The sequence below is a fragment of the Lutjanus erythropterus genome, chromosome 11 (genome assembly GCF_056507025.1).
Source record: "Lutjanus erythropterus isolate fLutEry1 chromosome 11, fLutEry1.hap2, whole genome shotgun sequence".
Classification (NCBI taxonomy): domain Eukaryota; kingdom Metazoa; phylum Chordata; class Actinopteri; order Lutjaniformes; family Lutjanidae; genus Lutjanus; species Lutjanus erythropterus.
Window position 1 is genome coordinate 7,554,135 of NC_139327.1, and position 25,029 is coordinate 7,579,163.

Below are 25,029 nucleotides of genomic sequence, written 5' to 3' on the forward strand. Positions count from 1 at the left end.
TGTTTTTAGCCTAAACTTCAACTGTAGCCTCTCAGACCTGATCCAGGTACACAGGCTCTCGCCCAAGCAGCGCAACTGCAGCAAAGAAATGATGTTCCTCTTCTATGTCGAAGTCCTTGGACATTTTCTTCCTTGTTGAAAGTTTGCGAAGTCAACTGTGTGCGTAACAAGTCACTATTTCTGAGCAGATCTCTCTCTGTTGTCCGAGTCACTTCCAGGTAGCATGTAAACACAGACGTGAAGGTATCGCGAGATCTTGTATATCTCGTGTTGCGCCGCTTGGGCAAGAGCTTGTGTACCCGCTTCAAGCGTGTGCACACGGATCCAGTCTGAGAGTCTACGGTTCACATTTAGGCTAAAAACATGGTGTAAATGGCTTCTTTTCAAGTCAAATTTCAGTGTCGCGGCTTATGGACACTCTCCCAGATCCAATTGGTCAGACTCTTCCTGGATGGGAGTTCAATTTTTGAATATAACCTTTATGTTGAAGAAGTACTGTAGTAGGGGTGGGGGAAATTTCCGATTCTTAGATGCATCGCGATTCGGACGTGGAAGAATCTGAATCGATTCACAAACGTCCAAATTTCGATTATTTAAATCTGTTAATTAAAGTGATACAGAAGCTTCTAAATAATGTGGAACTAAGAAGCGCGGTACGCGTCATCGCCGGGACACTTTGGGACGCGCACCTGGAGCGACACGCGCACAGCGGAAAACAAACATGGCCGACCGGCAGCCACCTCGCCATGAGGTCCGAACAGCTCCTTCTAATTTAAAAGCAGCCGTGTGGAAACACTTCGGCTTCTACAACGTCGACGGCGGAAGCGAACTGGACAAGAGCCACGTTATATGTAAGCTGTGTCGAGCTAAAATAAAATACTTTGGCAACACCACAAACATGAGAAGCCGTAACTCGATTCCACCCGACGGAGGAGTCGGGGAGACGGCAGGCTGCTGTTGCTGCGGCTACTAGTGGCTACTGTTGGTACTTTCCAGTTTGCACATATTTCCAATAGTTTAATAAAATATAATCGAAATGAATTCTTATTACAAATGCGCTGTTTTTAAAAATTGCAAGTGACGAATGCTTATTCAGTGAGACAAAAAGAAATGTGTTTGTGAAAAAGTGCAACAATATACATAAAGATGCATCAATAATCGTTTTATAATCGAATCGTAGCCCCTGAATCGTAATCGTAATCGAATCGGCAGGTGCCCAAAGATTCCCACCCCTATACTGTAGTAATATTTTCTGCTGTATCCCCTGCAAATTTAGGGAGCTTTATATGGCTGTGCCTTCATCACAAGGCCCTGTGTCAAAATAGCATTTATGTCTGGCAGAAGAGAATGGTCTGTGCCATTAAGAAAAAAAAAAGCTGCATGTGGATTTGAGTATCTTGAAAGTTCCTATGACCACTCGCACAGTCTAGCATCAGACTTTTGGTTTTTATCATCTGTTCGTCTCTATTTGTTTGACATTTTTCACTGTGAGAACAAACAGGAAGACGTGCTGCATCTCTTTGACTTGCTCAGAAAAAATAAAATTCTATGTGGACAAGGGACCCTAATGTGACCAAAATATTATGGAACACAAGCGCTCTGAACTGTTGACAGACAGGTGATGGACACTCAAGATTGCAGTTTTAATAACTCACCCCTTCTGCAGCTATCTGAGTTATTTAGTTCAATTATAGGAATCAAGGTTACATATAGATTTTTTATGCATTTGATGCTCTTCCTGTTTTGAAACCAACAGAAAATTGCAGAAAATACTCTTATAACACAATCTATTATACTTTTAGGACAGTGGAGGCAAGGGGGCCTCTTTCAGTACAATACAATACAATACAAAGTGGATACAAATTTATTTATTTTAATTAATTTTGCATCCTTGGGCAGTTCCACTCAAGAGATCTACACACAAATTAAACATACAGTTACACATATGACATTTTTCATAGATGTACAAAACACATCAGCCAGTCCTGGTAGTTATAAATACTACAAAATATATCTCTAGATTCAGGTCTTAGATAGCAGCACATTGATTTCGGTTTAGCAGCAGGATAAACTGATGTGTAAAAGCCTGTTGTGTTGAAATGGAGGGACTCTAAATCACCTACTGGAGGGCAGAATTTGGTATTCTCTGTTATGATAGAAGTCAGTGGAGCACACATGCATGATGAGAGCAGGTTGTAGTGAGATTTGATCCTTGTTAAGTCTTGTTTGATTTACTGTGTTGTCATGTAAACAGTGTTGTTCACTTAATTTCACTTCAGGAATCAAACTGATGTGCACGGGTGTTCATTGTTGAACGATTTACACTCTGCAAACACACACAAACACTGCTCCGAGACCAGCTGTGCTCCCAATCTTCCCCACACAGCTATTACAATCAGCAGGCAGCAGGTTCCCGGAGCCACAAAGACGCGTTTCATCACTCGCTTTTCTCTTTCTCTCTGTGTTTTTCATCAGATCCTGCCCGCGTGGTAAATATGCCATCTGTCATCTACGTGGCCATTAGTCTGCCAGGCTTCATCCGCTGTCCTGTAGATGCCAACCCCCCTGTAACTCTGGTTAAGTGGAAGAAAGATGGCCTCCCTCTCCGGATAGAAAAGGTGAGCTGGTGTTCAGCTTTGGTTCCGCTCACTTTACCTCAGACTGGAAACGAATGCGTCATTTCTTCTGTTGGAGCTTCATGTGATTCCATTTTTCATTTTTCTGTCGTTTTCTGTCGGCCTCTCTGCCTTCTATTTGACTGAAGGAATTCAGTTACTGTCTATAACAAAACATTAATCTTCTCATTGTACACACAATCCATACACAGTACCCCGGTTGGAGCCAAATGGACGATGGGAGCATCCGTGTGGCAGAGGTGACGGAGGACTCTCTCGGCACCTATACCTGCATGCCTTACAATGCCCTGGGTTCCATGGGATGGTCCCCTCCCGCTCCCCTGGTGCTAAAGGTACTCCCTCTGTCACTGCGCATTAGTTTATCCTGAAATAGCACAGCTCTGATGCACCCGGGAGACAGTGCAAGTTTATCTCAGCAGCTCCTGAGTTTTTACCTAACTGTTCTGACTGTTTCGCCCCGGGCAGGACCCTCCCAAATTCTCAGTGGTTCCTGGAGGGGAGTACAGGCAGGAGGCTGGGAGAGAACTGGTCATCCCCTGTGAGGCGGAGGGAGACCCCTTTCCCAACATCACATGGAGGAAGGTAAGAGCCCTTCCCTCCCAGCTGCATTTAAACACAAAGTACCCAGAACTTTCAGTTCTAGGAACTTTAAAGGAAGAACCACCTTATTTTTCTGTGTTTCCACTGTGGTGTAAAAACCCGCAAAGGTTAGGCAAATTAGACCACTGACGTCTGGAAAAGTAATGTCTACCTTTAGACGCCATTATGATGATCCTATATGAAGCATCAGAGAGGACTGACTTTGAGATCAAAAAGTGATTGATGGTATGCCACTAGTGCTTCAGTGTCACTGGCCGATCTGTAGAGTGGTGTGCCGCTTGTTTAGTAACATATGTTGATGCTTACAGTGGTATATGCTGCGATGGCACATGTCGTTTCCTGGTGGCTGGTGCCACTCTGACTGTCAGACGGTCACCCTGATGCCTACATGCATGTTAATTTTATACATCTTGGGCTATAGCTAACATGACTAAGGTTAGCCTAGCCACCATAGCCACTCTGACAGACCGATAACAGAAATTTGGAGCCAATTGACCAAATAATACTTATCACTCTTAATTTAGGCCTATTAAGTTTTTCATGTTTAATATATTAGCAGAATGAAATCACACATGACATTACATCATATTCCACACTGGAGGACAAAAATCAGGCATCTGACTATTATTTATTATGTACCATAACTAGTATATAACTGTTTGATAACATCGTGTCATAAGCTGTTCCTACTGGCATAGATATGATTGGCATAAATATCTGGGTATTTTCTCAGTGTCTGAAATAACAACATATATGTATTTATTTGATATATAAATGTAAATGATAATATGTCTAAGTTCTCCCTCCTGGCACATAGGAACCTGTGTAGACTTACACCAATGTTGGTATTTACTGTAAAAACTATATCAGGTGTAATCAACACATACATTGTTATAATTGCACATGCTAGTAGAAAATGGCTTATAACACAATGTTATCAACCAGTTACACATTAAATGTATTTATGGTGAATTATAAACAATACCACATATATGCCTGGTTAATGTTCCACAACCTGGAATATAATCTGATGTCATCTGTGACTGTGTTACACTAATTAATTAAACATGCCAAATATAATCCCAATATTATTATATCAAAATTTCTCTTATTGATTAGTCAGCATTAGCTGTGTTGGCTTGGCAAACCTTTCAGCCATGTTAGCTAAGACTAGCTCCAATTTTAGCTTTGGGCACATCTCCTATAAAATATATATGAATATGAAAAAAAATGATACATGAAAAGAATTTGTATATGCTTCGAGGTGACATTTGACTGACTTTCGAGCGGCTCCTGCCATTAGGAAATGACATGTGCCAAAACAAGTGGTATATACCACTGCTGACATGGGCTTATACCACTGAACCAGCAGCATATCACTGCAGAAAGAGCGGCGTCCCATTTCAGACACCTGCGCTGCTGTCCAACAGGCATTACTGCTCGACAAAAAAAATAAAAACAAATTGCTTTGCAGCTGAGATTTTTAAGAATGGTGCTTGAAGTAATATGCTTTAAGTACTCTACCAAGCTCCAAGCCCCACCCTCAGACTCCCTGTACATTTGGAAATTACTACTCCCAGACCCCCAAGGATTTCTGGGGGGTAAAATAATGTCCCCGGAACTTCATTTCAGATGCGTCTCGTGTTCCTGCGTGTATACTTTGAATAGCAAATTTTGTGTGTGAGGCTGTTCTTTAATCACTACTTCATGTTGTCACATTCTGTGTTTTCCATTGAGAAATCTTCAGGTCTGAAACGTGCCTGTAGTGGGTGCTCAGATTTGAATTACTAAACTATTGCATCTCATTCTGTGTTTTTAATCACATTTTAATGATGTCTATAAAATATGCAATCAAGGGAACATATTAGATTCTCTCAATTGTTTGCTTGATTATGAGGTATGTTTAATTAACAGCTGTGTGATTAGCTATTGTTTTTGTTCCCCACTTATGATGTCAGATATTGAAACCGATATTATTGTAGTAGATGTGAGATTGGCAGCTCGGTCCCTAATGTGCATGTGGCTGGTGTGTTTTCTCAGAGTTGTACATTTTTGAATTGCGTGTTCCAAACTCGTGTGCACCTCTCTCCGTCTCTCTCTCCCATTGGCTGACGGTGTCTCTGTGTGGCTGGCCGGGCTGCAGGTAGGGAAGCCCAGTAAAAGCAAGCACAATGTTCTGCCCCGAGGCAGCTTACAGTTCAAGTCACTCACAAAGGAGGACCACGGGGAGTGGGAGTGTGTCGCCACCAACGTTGCCACGAGCATCACTGCCAGCACGCACGTCCAAGTCATAGGTATCCACAAATACACACATTTCTATATAGAAACTTATTCAAACACATAAATCAGACTCTCTTTTTTTCCAAAGGGACAGTTCGCCTTAAAATTGAAAATTTTTTGAACTACACCTGCCAAGGTATTACCGTGCAGAAGGAAGCATCATCTAAAGAAAGTAGTTCCTACACAACAATGTCTATGGCTTATCCTGAGGAACCGGGTCATGACTTTAAAACAAAGACACTGGTGTTGAATTTTTCAGATATATGTTTTTGGTGCTTTGGGGCACCACAGGCCAAGTGTGACTTAGTTTCATTATATTGGAGAAAACGCAGACTTCTCCATGGTTGATGTCTCCAAAATTCTTCAACCTACACCAAAACTGTCTAGGTGTATAAATAGCACTGCAGGTCAGAGGGAGAATATGTATTTTTGATTTTGGGGTGAACTGTGCCTTTAACACAGGTAAGCATTTAACAGTATTGGTTGTACTGGTGGGATCACACATCCAGTCATGCACCATCTCCCCTCCAGGAGTAAAATGGTTTTGTTGCAGAATTAGTTATGAAATGTTGAATTTCTGAAATATTTGAATGCGTGTGGTAAATGAACTCATTACTCTTGTCCTTGCTGATTAGTGTACTTTCTCTCTGAATGAGAGCCAGTCAAATCAGAGCTATACAATGACTGGATTGAACCGGCTGGTTTGCTGCTTTGGCTCCAGTACAGTACCTAAACAATTGAACCAGAAATGCATATTAAGAGTTTTGGCTGGAAAAAAATGAATCCCAGCACTTTTACTTACATTATTTACATTTGGCAGGTAACACCTACACAAAAACAAGTTTTGGACTCTTTACTGTTTTTCAAGATTACATTATTTATGCATCCTAGAACAGTTCTTTCTTATTTTCTCCTTTTTCTTCAGTTAGATGTTGCTTTGGGTTGCTGGCTGCTTAAAAACACATTACAGGTTCCAGCTCACAGTAACTGTATTTGACAAGTAAAATGAATGTAGTGTATCGCAGCAGGGCTACTCGGTGACTAATGTGCCCTTTTAACAACATCTTTCTCGCTGTTTCCCCTCCCTGCAGGCACAAGCCCCCACGCCCCCACCGGTGTCCATGTGGCGGCGTCCTCCACCTGGGCCAATGTGTCCTGGGAGGCGGGCTATGACGGAGGCTTCCAGCAGACATTCTCAGTCTGGTACGGCCATGTGTGAGTCATCCCAGCATGCTTTGCTTCCTGCTTTTTTCTTCTTCCAATACTTCCTCTGTTGTTTCTGAACATGTCTTTTTCCAGGGTTGTGTTCAGAACAGTTGTGAAAGCGTAGAGATGGAAATGCACGGAGACCTGGTGTGAGTGAGTTTTCATCTCTAATCTTGGAATTAACGGAGGGGCGAGTAAGATCGGCTGCAACTAAACTGAACATGACCCGAAGTTCTCTGTCCTGCTGCTCCCGCTGCCGCTGCTGCTTTGCCGCTGCTTGACTGTGGGAAAGGCCTGGGTTGATGTTTCATTCATTCAGTGACTTGAGGTTTTAGACATGACTGGCACAGTATAATCTTAATCATACAGAAGTGATTTTCCACTTGTTAACACATAAAAAATCTAAAATATTGTTTTAAAGTGTAGGTGATTATCTGCTTGGCATCTTGCTTCTGATCCTGGGTTGTGATGCTAGAGGTTAAAGGGAAAATTCAGCAGTTTTCAGGTGACTGTACAGTCTGTATATTGACCAAGAAGGCTGCATTCCTGGATGCAGGAAGAACTACAGGTTATGTCAGCTTTGATTCCTCATCTCTGCCTCTAGGTAGCTAGGGGACGTGCTAGATAAGTAGGTTTGTTTTGGCCAACAAAATAATAGTTAACAACTAAAGAGAGCAAAATGGGCGTGTCAGCAACTTACATGCAATCCATCCTGGTAAATGAAGGCACTGCTATCACTGATCCATGTTTTCTTGGTCAGTATAGCAGCACTGAGGGATTTATTGCTTTAGCTGACATCCAGAAAAAAGTACCCAAAGTGTCTAAATAAACAGAATATTTCATTATCTTAAAGAAGTGGTGTCAGAATATCAATATATCGCTAAATATCAATACTGAATATTGGCGTCTTCCTCTCGTCACTTGTCTCGTTTGTTCCGGTTTAATATCCATTGTCATGATATCGCCTTACTATCTTTACCTTTTAAGAAAAGTTTTAAGTTTTATGCTCTCAATGTTTGAGTCAATTTTCCTCCGTGGTATCAAAAATGGTATCAAATATCAATAATTTTCTAGATATTGTATTGAAATGAGAAATTCCAGTATCGTGACAACACTGTCACAAGCATCTGCATTTTGGCCGATGGGTGTGTGAGCAAAATGTCAAAAAAAAAAAAAGTTTCCAGCAAACCTTCATATGACATGTGCTCAAGAACAGGGCAGACAGTGGCATAAGGTAGTTATGGCAGGCCCTGGTGTGCACCAGTTACTAGTTATGAAGCATACACACACACACACACACACACACACACACACACACACACACACACACACACACACACACACACATCATTAGACCTATATTCTATATTTCACCAACAATATTTTAGCTTTAACAGTCAAATTAATTACTTTGGCTTTTGTACTGAGAAAGCAGAGGTCAAAGAGAGACGTTTCAGCACCATGGACAGCGCTCTGACAGTCGAAGTCGTCACATTATCAAATACTGACTTGACATCAACATATATATATCTCAGTCATCATCAGTGCATATCTGTATATGACACAGATAAAGAAAATAAGAAATTATTCATTTCATTAAATATTTTTTATAGTTTATGTAGAATAACCCTTTTTTTTCCCATAGATTGCTACTCATCATGAGGCTTTGAATTTTTGAAGGCATATATACCAAATGGCACCACTTTAAATTTAACATGAGTTCCTCTTTGAACACCAGCATATTCCTGAGGTGTCAATATATATATTAATATTTATTTACATGTATATCCATTGCTCAAGGACCTGCTGTCCTTACAGCCTTTCCTTTTTTTAAGAGCTGCTGTTGCACATGTTAATTTATGCACGTTTAGGCAAGAGTGTATGTACAAGTGTGTATGATCAATGTTTTATGCGTACGTGTGATGTTAGTGGCCAGTATGTTGTGTGATGCTGCAGCCTAGAGTCCAAAACATATTTCCCCGCAAGATAATAAAGTATATCTTACCTACCTGAATAAGATCAGGAATCTAAACTGAACCTGAGAATACAGTACTGACTACAGCTGTGTATCACAACTAACAATACAGTTAAAGTTCTTGCTTTAACATACATTTTAAGAGCTTTAACATTCTGCTGCACTAACCTGCTCTGTGTTACATTTCATGTTGTGTGTGATAGGAGGCTATTTACAACGTTAAACACTATCCTATGTGAAACTGAGGACTTAAGGAAAGTGTGATCTTAGTTAAACACCAACGATATAACTGAGGAACCAACCCACAGGAACAGGATCAACTGAAATAAGCCAGACTCCATTCATTGTGAGCCATCATGCCTTATTTAAGCAGCGTGGGAGCCACAGAGCAGCAGAAATATAAAATATAAAAAAAAGCAGACAGCCACTTTAATTAATGATATTCCTACTGACAGCAAACATCAGTGAGTGATGCGAGCAGCAGAGCAGATTTGGGATGCATCAATCTCAGTGACATTTCTCAGGTGGTCCCTGCCTCTAAAGTCCTGCTGCTGGTTAAAAAAAAGTGCATTTGAACGTCGGTGTTTTGCTCATGCTGCAGATAGAGTAGCTTTCCAAATCCTGTCCAAGCCTTCACTGCCAAAGCGCACGCACACGCACACACACACACACACATACACATGCACACACACACACACACATACACACACACACACACACACACACACACACACACACACACACACACACACACACACACACACACACACAAAGAGATACTCTTTTATTATTGTTTAAAATACTACAGGGTACTATTCCAAATATCTTAGGAAAGGAAGCTGTGACACATGCTAAATTTCCTTAATACACAGCTATTTAGCTGCCAAGCATATCTAAATTGGATAAGCATTACCAATTTTAGGCCTACTTTGGATGAACACTGTGCAACTTTATTATGTAGGAAAAAAACAATATATATTAACAGCAAATAAGTTTGTGTCAGCAGATACTTCATATAAATAACTCAGTTTTGGGCTGGGAACAAAAACACTTTGCCCAGTAATATATTGATACTTGAAAACACTGCAGTTCACATTCATGTTCACAAATAATTTTAGTAGGTGATGTCTTTGTTGCCTGACAAATGTTCCATAAACAGTATCTAAACATATAGGAACCTCTGTACTGTTACTGTATATTGTCAGTAGGAGTGTTGCATCTGTGTGTGCAGTTTTCTGCTTGTTTGGTGAAGGTGCGGTCAGCGCTGAATGTATGGCATGGCCAAACAGCAAACTGCAAAGCTGAGCGCAGCATGGGCTTATTACCATCAAGTGTTGTGAATGAAGTGAACGGTCACAAACTCATGGAAGAAATATTTAACTTTACAATTCAGTAATGCTCAATCAATGGTAGAAGTAGATATGATGATACATTTATGGAGGACAGAAACTACCAAAATCAAAAATAAATTCAATAACTTAATAAATAAATTAATATGATATGATATTGAATTCTGCAAAACAATATTAATGTGTGTGTTAATTAATTTATAATAGATATAATTAATAAAATGTGATATAAATCGCTATTTATCTTCTATTTGCATCTGTATTTACTTTTATTTATTTATTTGACAGGGACAATCCACAGCTCCTTGGCTGTGCCAGAGTTAGCTATGAGCTCATTTTCATCTGTATTTCACTGTAATTTTAAAAGACAATTATAAGAGAGAACATATTCACGTTACAACAGATTCAGCAACAACAATAACGAGATTTCACAACTTTAAGACAAAGCAGCAACAACAAATTTACATTAGTTCCCCTGTTTATTTACTTTCCTGCTTTTACAGTTTCCTTTCTATCAGGCTGCTGTCTTTCAAAGTGTATCATGGTCAACTTTTCACCTGTTGGCTGATCAGCATTAGAGTGTTTAGATAGACTGTACATGCCTTACTCCCACACCAAGGGTGAACAGACAGAAATAGATACATTTGGGGAAATAAATACAGGGGAAAATGCAAAGGAAAAATAAATAAATATATAAATTCAAAAATTGATAAATGAATATATAAAATGAAACGTAAATAATTCAATAAATGTAATAATATTGTAATATATTATTGAGTGCAGCAAAAATAATATAAATGTAGGTATGAATTAATTTATGATATCTATAATTCATAAAATGATAAATACATTTTTATTTCTCTTTTATTTGCATGTGTATTTATATATCCTTCCCCCCCTATTTATTTAATTTCCTGTTTTATTTTAAATTAATTTATTTATATATTATTTCCCTTTGCATTTACCCAAGCCTACTTATTTTTTATATTTTCTTTGACATTTTTTAATGCATTTCTTTGTCATTATGCAAATAAGGGGGCCTGTAGTAATCATACAGAAATAAATAAGCTTGGGGAAATAAATATGGAGAAAAATGCTAATTGAATTGCATCAATAAATAAATAAATTTAAAATTAATAAAGTAAATAAATAGGGGGATTTACACAAAGGTAAATAAATAAGCAAATCCAAACATAAATATGAATTTATGCTATTTTATGAATTTATAACATGCATGTTTATTTTGAATATTATTTTTGATGCATTTATTGACATGTTAATTTATTTAATGAGTCATTTATTCATTTGTTTTTGACTTTGTCAGGTTCAGTCCTCCACATACATTATGATATATTATATTTGGCTAAACTGTGACAATGATGCTGAAAAAAGACTTCAGACTTTAAATCGTATCTTTGTACAGGCTTTTATTTTTATCATCGACATGAAGTCGGCCTTTACTTCCCACTGTCTGCTTGCTCACCTCTCCTCCTGACTCCCGCACAGGCTGAAGAGGGAGCATTTAGGTCCACATGACTGGCTTTCCATACCTGTGCCTGGAGGCCACGACTGGATGGTGGTGCCCGGCTTGGAGCCAGAGACAACATACCAGTTCAGCGTCCTGGCCCAAAACAAGCTTGGCACAGGCCCCTTCAGCGAGGTTGTCACTGTGAACACACTAGGTAAGTGTACTCACTGCTGCTTGACTGGAACAAAAGGATCCAATAATAAAATGGCTCTGGCAGCAGGCAGGCGGCTAAAAAGACCAGAAGGCCTGTTAGCTGGAACAAAAAGTCATTCAGAATCACTTCCATTTCTGCAACTTTTTTCATATTGGAAATGTTTTAGAAGGATCACAAACTTTGATTTATTAGGGATTACCAAATTACAGCAAAGACTAAAGTCAATTGCCATGTTTAATCTACACTGTAAAATACATATTTGAGATGACTTCAAATTTCAAGGCAAGACACTGCAAGAGGTTTTTTAATTTTGAGCCCAACTCAAACTTTTAAAATTTGAAATAAACTTAAAAGTTTTACTGACCTATAATCCTTACTTGAGATAATTTACAAATACATGAGTTTTAGAAACTACAAATAAAAACTGATTCATATTTTTTTTTTGTGTAAATACAATGCTTTGAGTTTCTAAAATTCAAAGCTTTAAGTTTATCTGAAAAAGAAAAGTGAATTATTTCAATAAAAGATAAGTAGTTGGTAAAACTTTTTCAAAACTTAAGAATTTGAGTCGGACTCAAAAATCTATTGCAGTCTGATGCCTTGAAATTTTGAGTCATCTCAACTTTTTCATTTTTACAGTGCATCGCTGCAATGTCTACAAATTGTCAGAAAATACTGAAACAATGTTCATCCCAGTGTTTCAAATTTCAAAGGGATGTTTTTAAATGTGTCATTTTGTCTAAAACCAAAAGATATTCGGTTTAATATGAATATAAATTAATGAATGAGGGAAAGTGGCAAATCTCCATATTTGAGAGGCTGAAAGCATTTTCTGCCATTTTACACTAAAATGACTTCAATTAATTAGGAAAATATTTTAATTATTAATTTTTTTTACCACTTGCTTGATTACACAAATGAGTTGCAAGATTTACTTCCCCCAAGCAAGTCTTACTGTTGAGCCTGACGCTGAACATTTCTATGAGAAGTGTGTCTCTAAACAAGAAAAATACAATATTGAACCACCATGTGTTATTACAAATATCAAAGAAAGGTTTTCTTTGACAAATTTAACATTCCAGACAAGGTTTGCACCACGGTGGCAGAGCAATAATCTTAGAAAGTTCTGTGCTATAAATGAAGTCTGACAAGTGAATGTTTCACGCCTCAGCTCTGGAAAATCCAAACAACACCCTCTGTGTGAGAGCTGGTCATGTGATGTTTCACAGACTGAAGAGTTCAGCTGCTTCTCAGCTGTGGAGGATCACGCTGATGTTTTATAAGCTTTCATTTTCATCTTGCCTTCATGACTACAGGTGTTCAGTCAGAAACTTTAAAGGAATGTAGACCACGATTTTGGTTCAGTGAACTTTCTTAGACGTTGTCAGCCTTCCTAATGGCCACTATGGGACAGTCAGTGAGTGATAAGTTAATGTGCAATATTACTGTGTTTCACTACTTTTGAGTTACTTTTAACCAAAAAGAAAGGGCTTCAACTAGGTATTATAAAATGAAAGAGGTTCACTTTGTTTCACAGCTGTATCCCCTCAAATGCCTTTACATTGCAGAACTTGCCGTAAAAAGACATTTCAATCATTTCTGTCCATTCCCTTTTTTCACTTGCATGTCTCATACTCTCATTTTAATCTGTGCAGCTGACTGCAGGGGTTTCATACAGGCTCGTGTCTCAGCTGTGTCTCACGGGCGTAACCATGACTGAAGGTCTTATATATGCTTCAAGTCTATTTTTTTGACAATGCATGCCTAAATGTGCGGTTGATGCCCACGAAAAGACACAGAATAAATATATTCATCTACATTTTGCATCAAGGCAAAGCACAGTGTCTCTGCTCCAATTTGCAATACAGATTAAAGTAGCAATGGCCATTATTTCCCATCATGCATACTGTTGGATCGAGTGGTTTGCTTTTTATGTTCCAAGGTGCAAAGTGTTTGGTTGTGGTATTTGCCATTTTTTGGTGAGGTGGCTGTTGTGTTTCTTGACACCAGCTTTATTTTTCTACAGTTTCACACACTTTTTGGCCCCTCCCACCTCTGAATATGAATCTGGCGCCACTGATAACACATTACTTGACATTGTAAATGTAATAATATTACCAAAATCTTATTAGTCACCTATTGCATAGTCAAGTCAAGTTAGTTTAGTTATATAGCACAATTTAAAACAGCAGGTGTTGAGCCAAAGTGCTTTCCAGTCGAGGCATATAGGTTAGTAACTGCTTCAATGCAAGTGATAGAAGGAATAGATACAATAATACATTATCAGCAATAATACAAGAAAGGCAAAAAGTACAATAATGTGATTTAAACAGAAGAAAAGTCATTACATTGGATATTAGTTAAAATAGAAATAGCATAAAACCAGCAACAGAGTTGAAATGCAGTAAGAATATTTTAGAAGTTAGTTAGAACTGAACAAAAAACATGGGCCAGCTGAAAGCAAAATAATAATTTTTTTTTTAACTTACTGTTAAAACTAATGTATTACTGTTGTGTGTAACACATTACTCTCTACACCAGATGCTTTATCATGCTGTTTTTGTTGTCTACACAAGTTTTACTACAAACTTATCTCGTTTCCACTAAAATAAAATCAGATTAAATAAAGCTGTTGCTCGTTCTTGAGCCTTCCAAAGTTCAAATTGTTTTAACCGGTCTTGCAGAAAAAAAAGTCTAAAAGCTTCTGAGTGAACTTCCCCAGTGTTCTACAGAAAAAAAATTAACACTAAAGCTCACATTTATTAAAATACGACATCAGTTGTACACTTGAAAGTGCTCAAAAATATAATCAGGAGATTCAAAAGTGGCATTAAATTGATTGTTAATCATTTACACCACAACTGCTTTCTACCTGTCTGACAGTGATGTGAAAACATCTGCCACTGTTCTTCTTTTAGTAAACAATGAGACACAGCCCGCACATTTTTAAATGTCAAAAAATGATACAGAATGGCCATTTTTCTTCCACAAACTCTTAAGACAGGATTTTGACGTGGAAAACCTCTCAGTCTGGAACACTTCCCTTTCTTCCTGTGGGGTTACCAACATACTTCACCTATTTATCTTCAGAGATGCTCCCAGGCATGCCAGGGGCCACCCCAGGGCTACCACACAAACATAATAAAGTGGTTCTGGTCTCTCCAGACACATGGATGAACTCGGTAACTACAAACTAAAGGACTGGGTTTGTAACAAGCCCCCATCATAATGTTACAGCTGGCTCACCGAACATATTATTGGACAAAATACCAGGAGTTTTCTGCATTAAAATTCAAATAAATGGATGAAACTGAAAAAAAAACAGATATGTAGCACCAGAAATGTAATGCTGCAGCAGGATGGAGAGAGAGTGAGCTGAGGAGGACTCAACAATAGACATCTACTGTATTTAAGTATATGTAGATGCTGCATTGACCTTTGGATCGCTCATTAACACTGACACCACTTTCGTTAGGTCAAGACTGACCTGTGAACAAATATGTATGAACAGAGTGGCAGCAGTTTTTACAGCTGAAAAGCAGTGTAACATTTATGTCTCAACCAGTCTTAATGAGTAGTGTTACATTCAAGGATTTATGATCCACGTGGAGTAAACTGGAAAGAAAACAACCTTTTTTCTTGTTCCATGTAGATCATAAAGCCTTGAACGCAACACCGCTCATTGAGATCAGTTGAGAAATAAACTTTATAGTGCTTTTTTTCCTGAAAACTGCTGCTCCCCTGTTCGTATGTATTTGTTCACAGGTCAGTCTTACGACATACCATCCAAAGGGCAATGCGACATCTATATGTCTGAGGGATCAACAGGAAACACTAAATTAAACACCATGCAGCACAGTATGTAATAACCATCTTTGACCAAAATGTGCAGCGCGCAGAGAAAGAACCAGACAGCAGCCATTATTTCTTTTCTGCTGTGTTGCAAGTTGAGGTGCAGGGAAGCATGGTGAGACTTGAGGAGGACAAAAACATCACACTGCCAGGGAGCGATTCTGGAAAAAAAAAGTAGGCAGACTTTTCTTTTCAGTCTCTAAAAAACAAAAAAACAAAACATGAAACAAAAGAAAGACTTAGCACTATAACTTTGTACTCATTATCAGCACAAAACAGTTCTGGTGCTGCTCTTTTTAAACCAGTCCATTCTCTCTCTCTCTCTCTCTCATTGCTCTCACATACTGTATAAAGCATGAGACCCCGCCTTGCCAGTTCAAACAGGCCTATCTGGTCAGCACAATAGAACTGAGAGTTCAAAAGATTCACAACAAATATACATTGTTTTTCTTAACCTCCTCATTCTTTAATATGTAATCATAAATACTGCACATTCAAAGTAAGCAAATCATTTGAATGTCATTCAGTGTTTATCTCAATTAGCTGTAATTTTCATCAGACATCCTTAAACCAATCAAATCTGAGAACCTGCATACTCATACACCACATAAAAGAGCTACTGTTGAGGCATGGATAAGAGCAGCCATAAGTCACATCCCACGACCACGCCCCTCTTTGCGTGAAAACATGCACAGTAAAATCGGTCATTACAGATTACTTTATGATGTTACTGAGTAAACGACGTGCGCCGATTGCGTCTGTAGCTCAAAGTGAATCAGAAAAGAGTATTAGTGAAGGTGGAACTAAAGTTTTTATTGTGACAAAGTACGGCCCACCATCAAACACCTGCTTTTAGAATGAAGTTTGGTTCAACTGTACCAAAACGGTAAAATAAAGTCTCTTAACAATATAGAAAGTGACAAATATACATGAAATACATGACCTGAAGATTCAGTAATGTAGTTCTATGTCAGGTTTGTCACTCTTTGATGGAGGCAGACTGAAATATTTCTTTTACATTTATTTCTATGTAACTGATCATTGATCTGCAAACTCACAACAGCTCACCTGATAAAGCCAGAGGATCTGTGATATAGTTTTCTTATTTTATGTGTTTAATCTGGCAAATACCTCAGAATTCATTAAAAATTAGAGCGGTTGTTTTTACCCAAAAAGAAGCAGGAGCAAAGAACACTGATGGTTGCTCCCATCCATGCTTCCTTTTTAAGCACCAACGCAAGATGGCCTCCACAAAGGACTCAACTAAACTAATATAGAAACTATAAATTAAATAAAGAAAACAAAGAAAGAAACTGTTCCTCTCATATCCCATGCTGTCCCTCCATCGTACAGAATTAATGTTAATTAACTACAGAAAATCAATGTACAAGCTACCTTGTAACCAGCTTGAATCGTTATGCAGTAAATCATTCCATACAGTAGAGATGAAAGGGACATTTATTCAGTAGAAATGAAGCTGTCACAGATTATTACTTAGAGATAAGTGACATGCTGAAAATTAGGATAACTATTCACGCTTCGTCACCTTCTGTGTCAGCCAAACAAAGAGGACAAAGCATTGAGCCCAGCAGCTGCTTGTTGTCCTTTTTTTCTCCTTTAAAAACCCTTTTAACAAAGCCATCCACCATTCATTTACCAGTCAGGTATCCTGACACATCAATTACACTTTAGTCTCTACTGAAGCAAAAGAAAAGAGTAGCTAACATGCTGGATACCATCACCACTGAAATGTGATGCATATGTCCAGGCTGATTCACTGGTATCATGCTGGTAGAACTTGTCACTGAATGCTGGTTATAACTGAGTGACTCACACATGTTCTCAACCTCAATGTGCTCTTCCAGTATTTCCTATAAGTACCCCTGAACCATTGGTGCTGCTTACCCCACCACGGTGCCTCACAGCCAATCGCACGCAGCAGGGAGTCCTGCTCACCTGGATCCCGCCTGCCAATCACACAGCACCTATCCAGCATTATGTCATGGAGTTCCGCCTGGGGGAGCGGTGGGAGGTCTTGGACGACGGCATTCCTGCTGGGGAGACGGAGTTGCTCGCCCGAGACCTCATCCAGGTAAGAGACCGGACATGGACTGTGGACTTTACCACAAAGACCTGCGTCTTCCAGCTCAAGGCTCAGGAGATCAGGGTGGACGCGGGTTCCTAAAAAGTCTTAAAATGTCTTTACTAGAAAGTGGCCTTTACAAAAGTCTTTAATAGTCAAATACAGGAGTCAGCAACCTATGGATCCAGAGACACATGAGGCTCTTTTGCCTCCCTCCTGTAGCTCCCTGTGTCTTTGACAAAAAATGATATAGAAATGAATAACAGGTATGTTTTTTAAACATTTTAAATTTCATGTATCATTGTTGTAGGCCTACAGTGATTATTGTATTCTCCAATTCCAAAAAATGGGAAGCTTATATAGCAAAAAAAAAAAAAGTCTACAGCTCAGTGCCTTTTTTCCTGAGTTTTTCCATTAGTCTTGAGTCTCCCTTGGCTAGCCATGGATGCCAAATCCAAAAAAGAGAAAAGTTTCAAAGGAAAATAGAGAATAGTTGTGGCCTTTTGAGAATAAAGGTTGCAAACCCTTGGTCTAATTGGAGAGATCTATTTACAAAAACAAAAGAAAAAAGGAGCAAATGGAAGAGAAGCAAATTCAAAGAAACAACTGGAATCCAGGCACTGAGATGTGGATTTGCATTTGCCACTTTTGGATAAAATCACCCCTTACTGTACTGATTCATGTTACCCATGAATGAGCACACTTTATTTATATTCTGTGCAACAAGTGTGCTTTGCATCGTGCATCCATACATCCTGTTTGTGAGCATATCTCTCCAGTAATGTGAAAGAAATAAAAATATCTGTACAGACCTGTCCACATACAACCAGAATATCCGTTGGTGTCCTCGTTACTTTAATTTTGCCAACAAATCCCACCTTGAATTAACATTACGAGCAAGCGACCACTTTTATAGCCCTTCCTTGCTTTGCATATTTCCCCAGTGTCAAATTAAGGTCCATATAAATATCAGGGAAACCCTATTTGGCCTGGCCAGGTGTCAAGGTCCATGAGCCAGTGTGTCTTTGGTAAGTTGTAAGAATCACTGTCGAGTCCAGCTGCCTTTAATTTATGCAGATCATCGATTACTCCCAGTTTTGCAACTTCCCTACTAAAGGCAGCCATGCTGTTTTTCCACTCAGTCTGACTGAGGGGGAAAGTAGCATCAGTGCATTACCCTCTATTTACTGAATGCTGTTAGCATGGTCTGAAATTCACTCCGAGTGCATTTAATCTTTGGTGAAATCAACAACAGCTGAATTTGAATGCCTCTGTTATCCTGTTACAGTACAGTATGTGGACGCAATATGGAACCCACAAAGAGTAGAGAGCAGTTGCTGTTGTTGTAGCGTTTGGGCGATGAATTGGCTGAGTGTGGTGTCATGTTCCTATCCAATTATGCTGGAACAGTTTGACAGTGATTGTCTCTCAGACTTGTTGCTGCTCCAGTGCATTCCCTAATATTAAAATATTGTTTTAAATGACATTTTCTTATTTAATCTAGGTCACTATATGTGGAGAGCAACTGATGGTTACAACCTAATACCATATGACCATTTACATCTGAGCAAAATATTGATATGCAATGCATGAAATAATAAAAAGTTATCAACCAAACACTTGAATTTTTCGTAATGTTTCGTGTATAAGACATCAGCAGGACTTCAGACAGCATGCATGTGGATTTCCACAGTGCAGAAGAACTTTAATTTGATGCCTCAACATTCAAGAAATCAGCACATTAAAATCACACCGCAAGTCTGGTATAAAAGTGTCAAAAATGTTATGTCTCTACTTAACAAGTGTTACCTGTGTTTTAGCTGGTTGATCACTCAGGAGCCTCAGATGCCTTCACACTTCATATTATGTAACAGAGGCCTAAAAAATGGACCTGTTTAATGAACTTTGAAATGAACATTTTCTGCACAAAACTTGATACTGATGCTATGTTCAGACTGCGGGAAAAGTTCATTTATTTTTCAAATTGTGATCTAAATCACAAGGACCAGCTCAGATTCTGCATATGTATAATGATATGTTGCCATATCTGCCTTGGTCGTCATAGTAACAATGCAGGTGTGCACACGTTGACTGGGCTCACTTTCTGACCACCTCTGTGGGTTTTATCGTGTGGTATCTCTTGGTTTTAGTCCTGTTTACATGTTGTATCTCACAAGCGGAACACACACACAGAACTTTATTTCTACAAGCAGCTTATACCGAGAGAGCCTGAAACATGAAATTAAATACTGTATCAATATAAATGATGAACACAATGGGCTTTTTAAGAGGACAGTGAATTTCCTAGAGTCTTCTTCTCTACAGCAAAGGAAAATCAATGTGTATTTATGATTTATGAGTTCTGACACGATGCTTCTTTTCCAGCATTTCACATCTTGCTCATGTCGGCTAATTCTCCTGCCATGACATGTTGGAGCTTCTTTCTTTAATCTAACTACCACTTTCAGCTCCATGCAGATGCTTTTATCTCTCCTTTCATTGCACAGCAAACACCCACACACACATCTCTCCAGCTCTCTCACCACACACAATGCACCTAGCTTGTATAACTTTTTTTTTTTTTTTTTTTTTTGCTACAAATGTCTTCCTGCACCGGCTGAGGTAATTTGACCAGGAGGGATGCTTTGTGTGGTTGCATTTGCATTTGTGTAAAGTGGTGTGATGTTTGGTATGATACTCTTCTCCATATTCAAAACAGTCCCCACAGCATATTTATCACAGGGTTTTTGAGTGTTATACAAGAGCAATACAGCAGAGTAGGTATTGCACCCTGCTGAAGAGTCCTTGAGCAAGACACTGACTGAATCTCTGCCAGCTCTACAGCTGCTGTTCTGTAGGATGACAGAGAGCACAGCCAACACCAAGTAAATGAAAATAAGGGTCTAAAAAGCTTAAAGGAATAGTTTGGATTATTTGAAGTGGGGTTATATTAGGTACTTATTGATATTCAGTGTATTATCTATAGTAGGTGGCGGTCAGCACAACCCGACTGGTGTTGGGAGCTGAGCAAAGTGCTGCTATGGACAGGGTCAGCAGCAAAACATATTTTAGCCACCTTAAAAAATATCTGTTCAATCAGCCAGACACATATCTCTGTTTCCAAAGTAATCAGACTCCTTTGGCGAAAACAATCATTTTAACTCTCAGGATAGTTTCTGGTCTACTTCTGCCTTAATCTGTTAGTTTGTTTGTGCTGTTGTGTGACTTCTGTGAACCTGAACTGACCCTTTAAAACACCAAAGTAAAATTATTGCATCACTACATACATGCTTGGCAGAGGCGAGTGAGATTAAGTGTTTGTAATCTGCAAGCTCTCCACCAGATGCCACTAAATCCTACAAACTGGACCTTTAAAGTATATTTAGCCAGGCCCGGTTCTACAAGATTGCAAAAGTGTGCATTACACCCAGAGTCTAATATTTTGCACCCTTAGCTAAAATTTGAATAATAAATGCCAAGTGCAGGTGGTAGATCACTCCACATGTCCATTTGGACTTTATGTTCAGGGTGCATGGACTGTGCATCTCCATGTGCACCTTCTATTTCAGTTCATGTATGTGCAGAAGTGCAGCAGCGCAAAGTGCTGGGTGAAGGTGAATATTGATCAGCAGGTGATGTGATTATTAAATGGTCTCCCAGCTGGTGACTTCAATAATCTATCAGCTCTGAAACAGCTGAGCCAATCACAGGTAAACGTGATAATGAGCAAATTGGAGGCTTTACCCCAGGAAATGTCTGTTTGGTTCTAGAGATGCAATGCACTTCTCTGTTCTGCTTATCGATCTGATTCTTTATCAATTCCTGTGCATTATTATTATTATTATTATTATTATTATTATTATTATTATTATTTGTATTGTAGTATTATGTGTAAAGTTACATGAGGCTGAAATGGAACTTGATTGGTGAAAGGTTCGGTGTCAGTTGATGTTGATGGACTGTTTCTGGGACTTTTCATTATCTGACAAGCTTGTTTGTATGTTCATGCTATCTTTCAACCATTGTCAGGTGCTGTAGGATTCAGACTTGTGAGGTTCACATGTGCTTATTACAGTGCTGAGACACACCCCTCATTTGCATATGCCCATGATGCATTGCAGTTAAAGTTTGCTATTTTACTTTCCAAAATACAAATGTTACGTTTTGTTGGTGTTTTTAATGAATCGATAGCCAATTGCAGTGTTTCCTCTAGGATTTTTTTCAGCAGCGGGGGGGCGTTCCGTTTCTCTTCTTAGAGAAATATTTAAATAAACTCATCTGAAAAATGCAGTCAGTTGTTACATAATGGTGTGTAGATATTAACGTTAGCCTAATACTATCAATTAGTTTACTCACGTTAGCAGTTGGCACCAGGCCAAATTAACTTAAACTACCGATAAGTTACGTAACGTTAGCTGGTCATCAACATATTGTGAACGTCTGTTTAACTTGTAAAATCTATGTTGAGTTATCTCAAGCTAATAACTTACGTCTGCCTCTTCTTCGGCCGGTAATTCGCTGCTTTATTGTTCATTTGAAATTCGGGAATTCGCTCCTCTGACTCTGCCCTGTCGCCTAGGTGCTTGACGTGCTTGACGACCGCGCCCCCCAAACAATGCTAGCATCATGCAAATGAGCACGCGCAAGTATATTTCCATACTGAGCAAGATAGTTATCTGCAGTTTGCCTTAGTGCTTGCAAGTACCCGACAGGAGTCTGTTCTGAAGGTGGAGAGATGCGGCGGTGGTGTATTTGCGTCAACAATAAAAAAAAAAGAAAAAGAAAGAAATTTGAAGGAGTGGAGGCTAGGATTTAGGATTGGCGGGCCGCCACTCCTAAATGAACGTAGAGGAAACACTGAATTGAAAATATATTTTATTAGTGATGTTGATGGATTTGTAATTTTGGAACCGGTTCTAAAGTGGAACTAGGTCTCGATGCCTGGATGGTTCAGAACATCATGACATGATCACACATCACCACAAATCTGCACCCAAAGACTGATGAAACTACTTTCTCTGGGGGTCATGATTTTTGTAAAGAGACAGTGGTTTTGAATTTCTCAAGCGTATTTTTTGTGCTTTGAGCACCAGAAAGCACAGAGTACCATCTAGTTCCATTATATTGAAGGCAGACATCTCTATTGCTGATATCTCCAGAACTCTGGAACTCACTCCGAAACTATCTAGATGGATAAAGAGCACTACAGGGCAGAGGAAAAATATGTTTTTGGTTCTTGAATGAACTGTCCATTTAATGTGTTGGTACTTCCGTGTAAGTACTGCACACGATCTGAATACTTCCCCACCACTGCCTGACTGAACCTTGTTTCTTGTTTCTCTCTCTGTTCTTCTGCGTCTAGGAGGCATGGTATGAGTTCCGTGTCATGGCCGTCATGGATGACCTGATCAGTGAACCTAGCAACGTAGTAGGAGTGTCCAGCACAGGTGAGCCGTTACATTATTTAAAAGGAAAGGGGGCGGGGCGGTTCTTCTAAATACAGTAAACATGTTAGAACATAGCTGCTGAAAACATGTGAAAACACTGAGAGCTGAATTGTAGAGTTAGACAGTTGAACTGTTGTTCACAATTTCTGTTCAGGGTGTTTTTGACCATCCTGTCACCGTCCTCTGGCTCTGGTGGTTCAAACATGTCTGGACTTGTCCAATAAAGCTGCTGGACTGAGCGTCCATGTTTCAGGTTGTTTTCAGGTTGTAGTGGTGTTTGACACTGAGACAGTGGAGTGGACACCCAGTGTTTCAAAGCAGAGAAAACTACTCATTTTTTCATGATTTTGAGACTTAATTTTACATACTTAGTGATTTCTTTAATCGTTCAAATTTGTCTGGATGGTTAATAATGCATGTTTCTATGGTGTGACAAACTCAGAATACATTTATTGCTGCTTTACTCAATTTTTAATGAATTAAAATTTCACCTGAGAACAAAATCTGAATATAAAAGTACAAATATCAAAGGTGTGAACTCCACATGATACAGTATACTGTATTGTGCATGTAAAATAAATCACAGAGACGGAGAGAAGAAAGGGCAGGTCATCTTGAGGCTCTACTCGCCGCCTTGAATTCAGAGGAGCTTTTCCTGTCAATGCTGGGATTCAACCCGACAACCTCTGGCAGTAATCTACATCTCTAACCTCGGGCGATTCTGAGCTGAGGAGGGGCTCTCGATGTATTGCACACGCAGCAAACTCCAACTTTACATTTTGCCCACTCAGCACTATTAAATTTAAGCTCGCTTTACATGCACACTCCTTTGTGCCATCCTGAAGAGTATGACATCATCGCTCTGCCTGTCTCCCACGGATCGCGCCGGGCTGCTTCGTGCTAAAAAAAGATTCATTAAAGCTGGTCTTTTTTTGGCCTCGATGCTGAAAGTCTGTTTTGAATCTGAAATTAAACCCCTCAAAATGTGATGTCGCTCCCCTGCAGAGGTCACTGAGTACACATCATTTGGTAAGAGCAGCTGTTGGTAGCATTTAGAGAGAAGATTTGCTCAGGAAGCCTTGGATATGTAGAAGTGCTCTGCTGCCCCCTACTGGTAAAGGTGGGGTCCAATGCATTGTGCTGATCAAAGGCTCCTGCTCTTCATTCCTCTGTTGATCTGATATATTTCTTTTTCTGCACATGTGGTCAATCAGCATCATATTCAAAACATGATGTGGACACACACTGTCCTTCCGAACATGACTAAGCTGTTCTTTGGCTGATCAGTAGCAGTATTGCTGGAGTCACAATACTTTGCTTTTTGCTGTGTCATGCTTCGCTGCAGCAAATAAACCACTAACAAGTTCATAACAAAGGTTGACACATTGTCCCCCTTGGTCCTCATCGAGCAATTAATTAGCATGTAGGTCACTAGAATAACTGCAGCATTAATAAATGAAGACGGTTCTAAAAGTTGGGCGCTCTACAACAGGAGGTAAAGTAACTGCACAGCACATTGTCCTCCCTAATAATATTGGCTGGGTTTTCATTATCATCAGCCTAATGATATTGTGAAAGCATAACTGTGCATTAATTTTGGGCATCTCCAAGTGTGCTCGGATGTTGAACAGAGCATCAGGAAATAGGGAAGAAATGCAGCACAGGAATATGGTCCAGTGCTGAAAATGTCCTGGCAGTCTCAGCTGAAGTGTAGCAAAATGGTACATGCAGTGATGGTTTATGTAATATTCAAGAAGATTACTTAGTAGCAGCAGATGTCACCTTTGGGCAAGTCATCTTTGAAATAACATTTCATTCAATAAAGACCTCCTCCAGTGAAAATCAGGTTTTTTAACTTTGTTAGCATGGCCTTGTGGTCTTTTTCATGGTACAAAGCATAGAAGCGAAATAAGCAGTGA

The 25,029-nt window shown here is 39.2% G+C and overlaps 1 protein-coding gene across 2 annotated transcripts in view; it reads left to right on the forward strand.

The window, feature by feature from the left end:
- Positions 1-25,029, forward strand: part of LOC146318632 (protein turtle homolog B-like) — a 194,099-nt gene that overhangs the window by 135,110 nt on the left and 33,960 nt on the right. For both annotated transcript variants that reach the window (XM_084730666.1, XM_084730665.1), the window contains exons 8-15: positions 2,476-2,618; positions 2,828-2,968; positions 3,102-3,218; positions 5,380-5,530; positions 6,608-6,731; positions 11,553-11,728; positions 17,446-17,672; positions 23,026-23,110. In XM_084730666.1, coding sequence (XP_084586792.1) covers positions 2,476-2,618; positions 2,828-2,968; positions 3,102-3,218; positions 5,380-5,530; positions 6,608-6,731; positions 11,553-11,728; positions 17,446-17,672; positions 23,026-23,110 — 1,164 coding nt within the window. The remainder of the gene's footprint in view (positions 1-2,475; positions 2,619-2,827; positions 2,969-3,101; positions 3,219-5,379; positions 5,531-6,607; positions 6,732-11,552; positions 11,729-17,445; positions 17,673-23,025; positions 23,111-25,029) is intronic.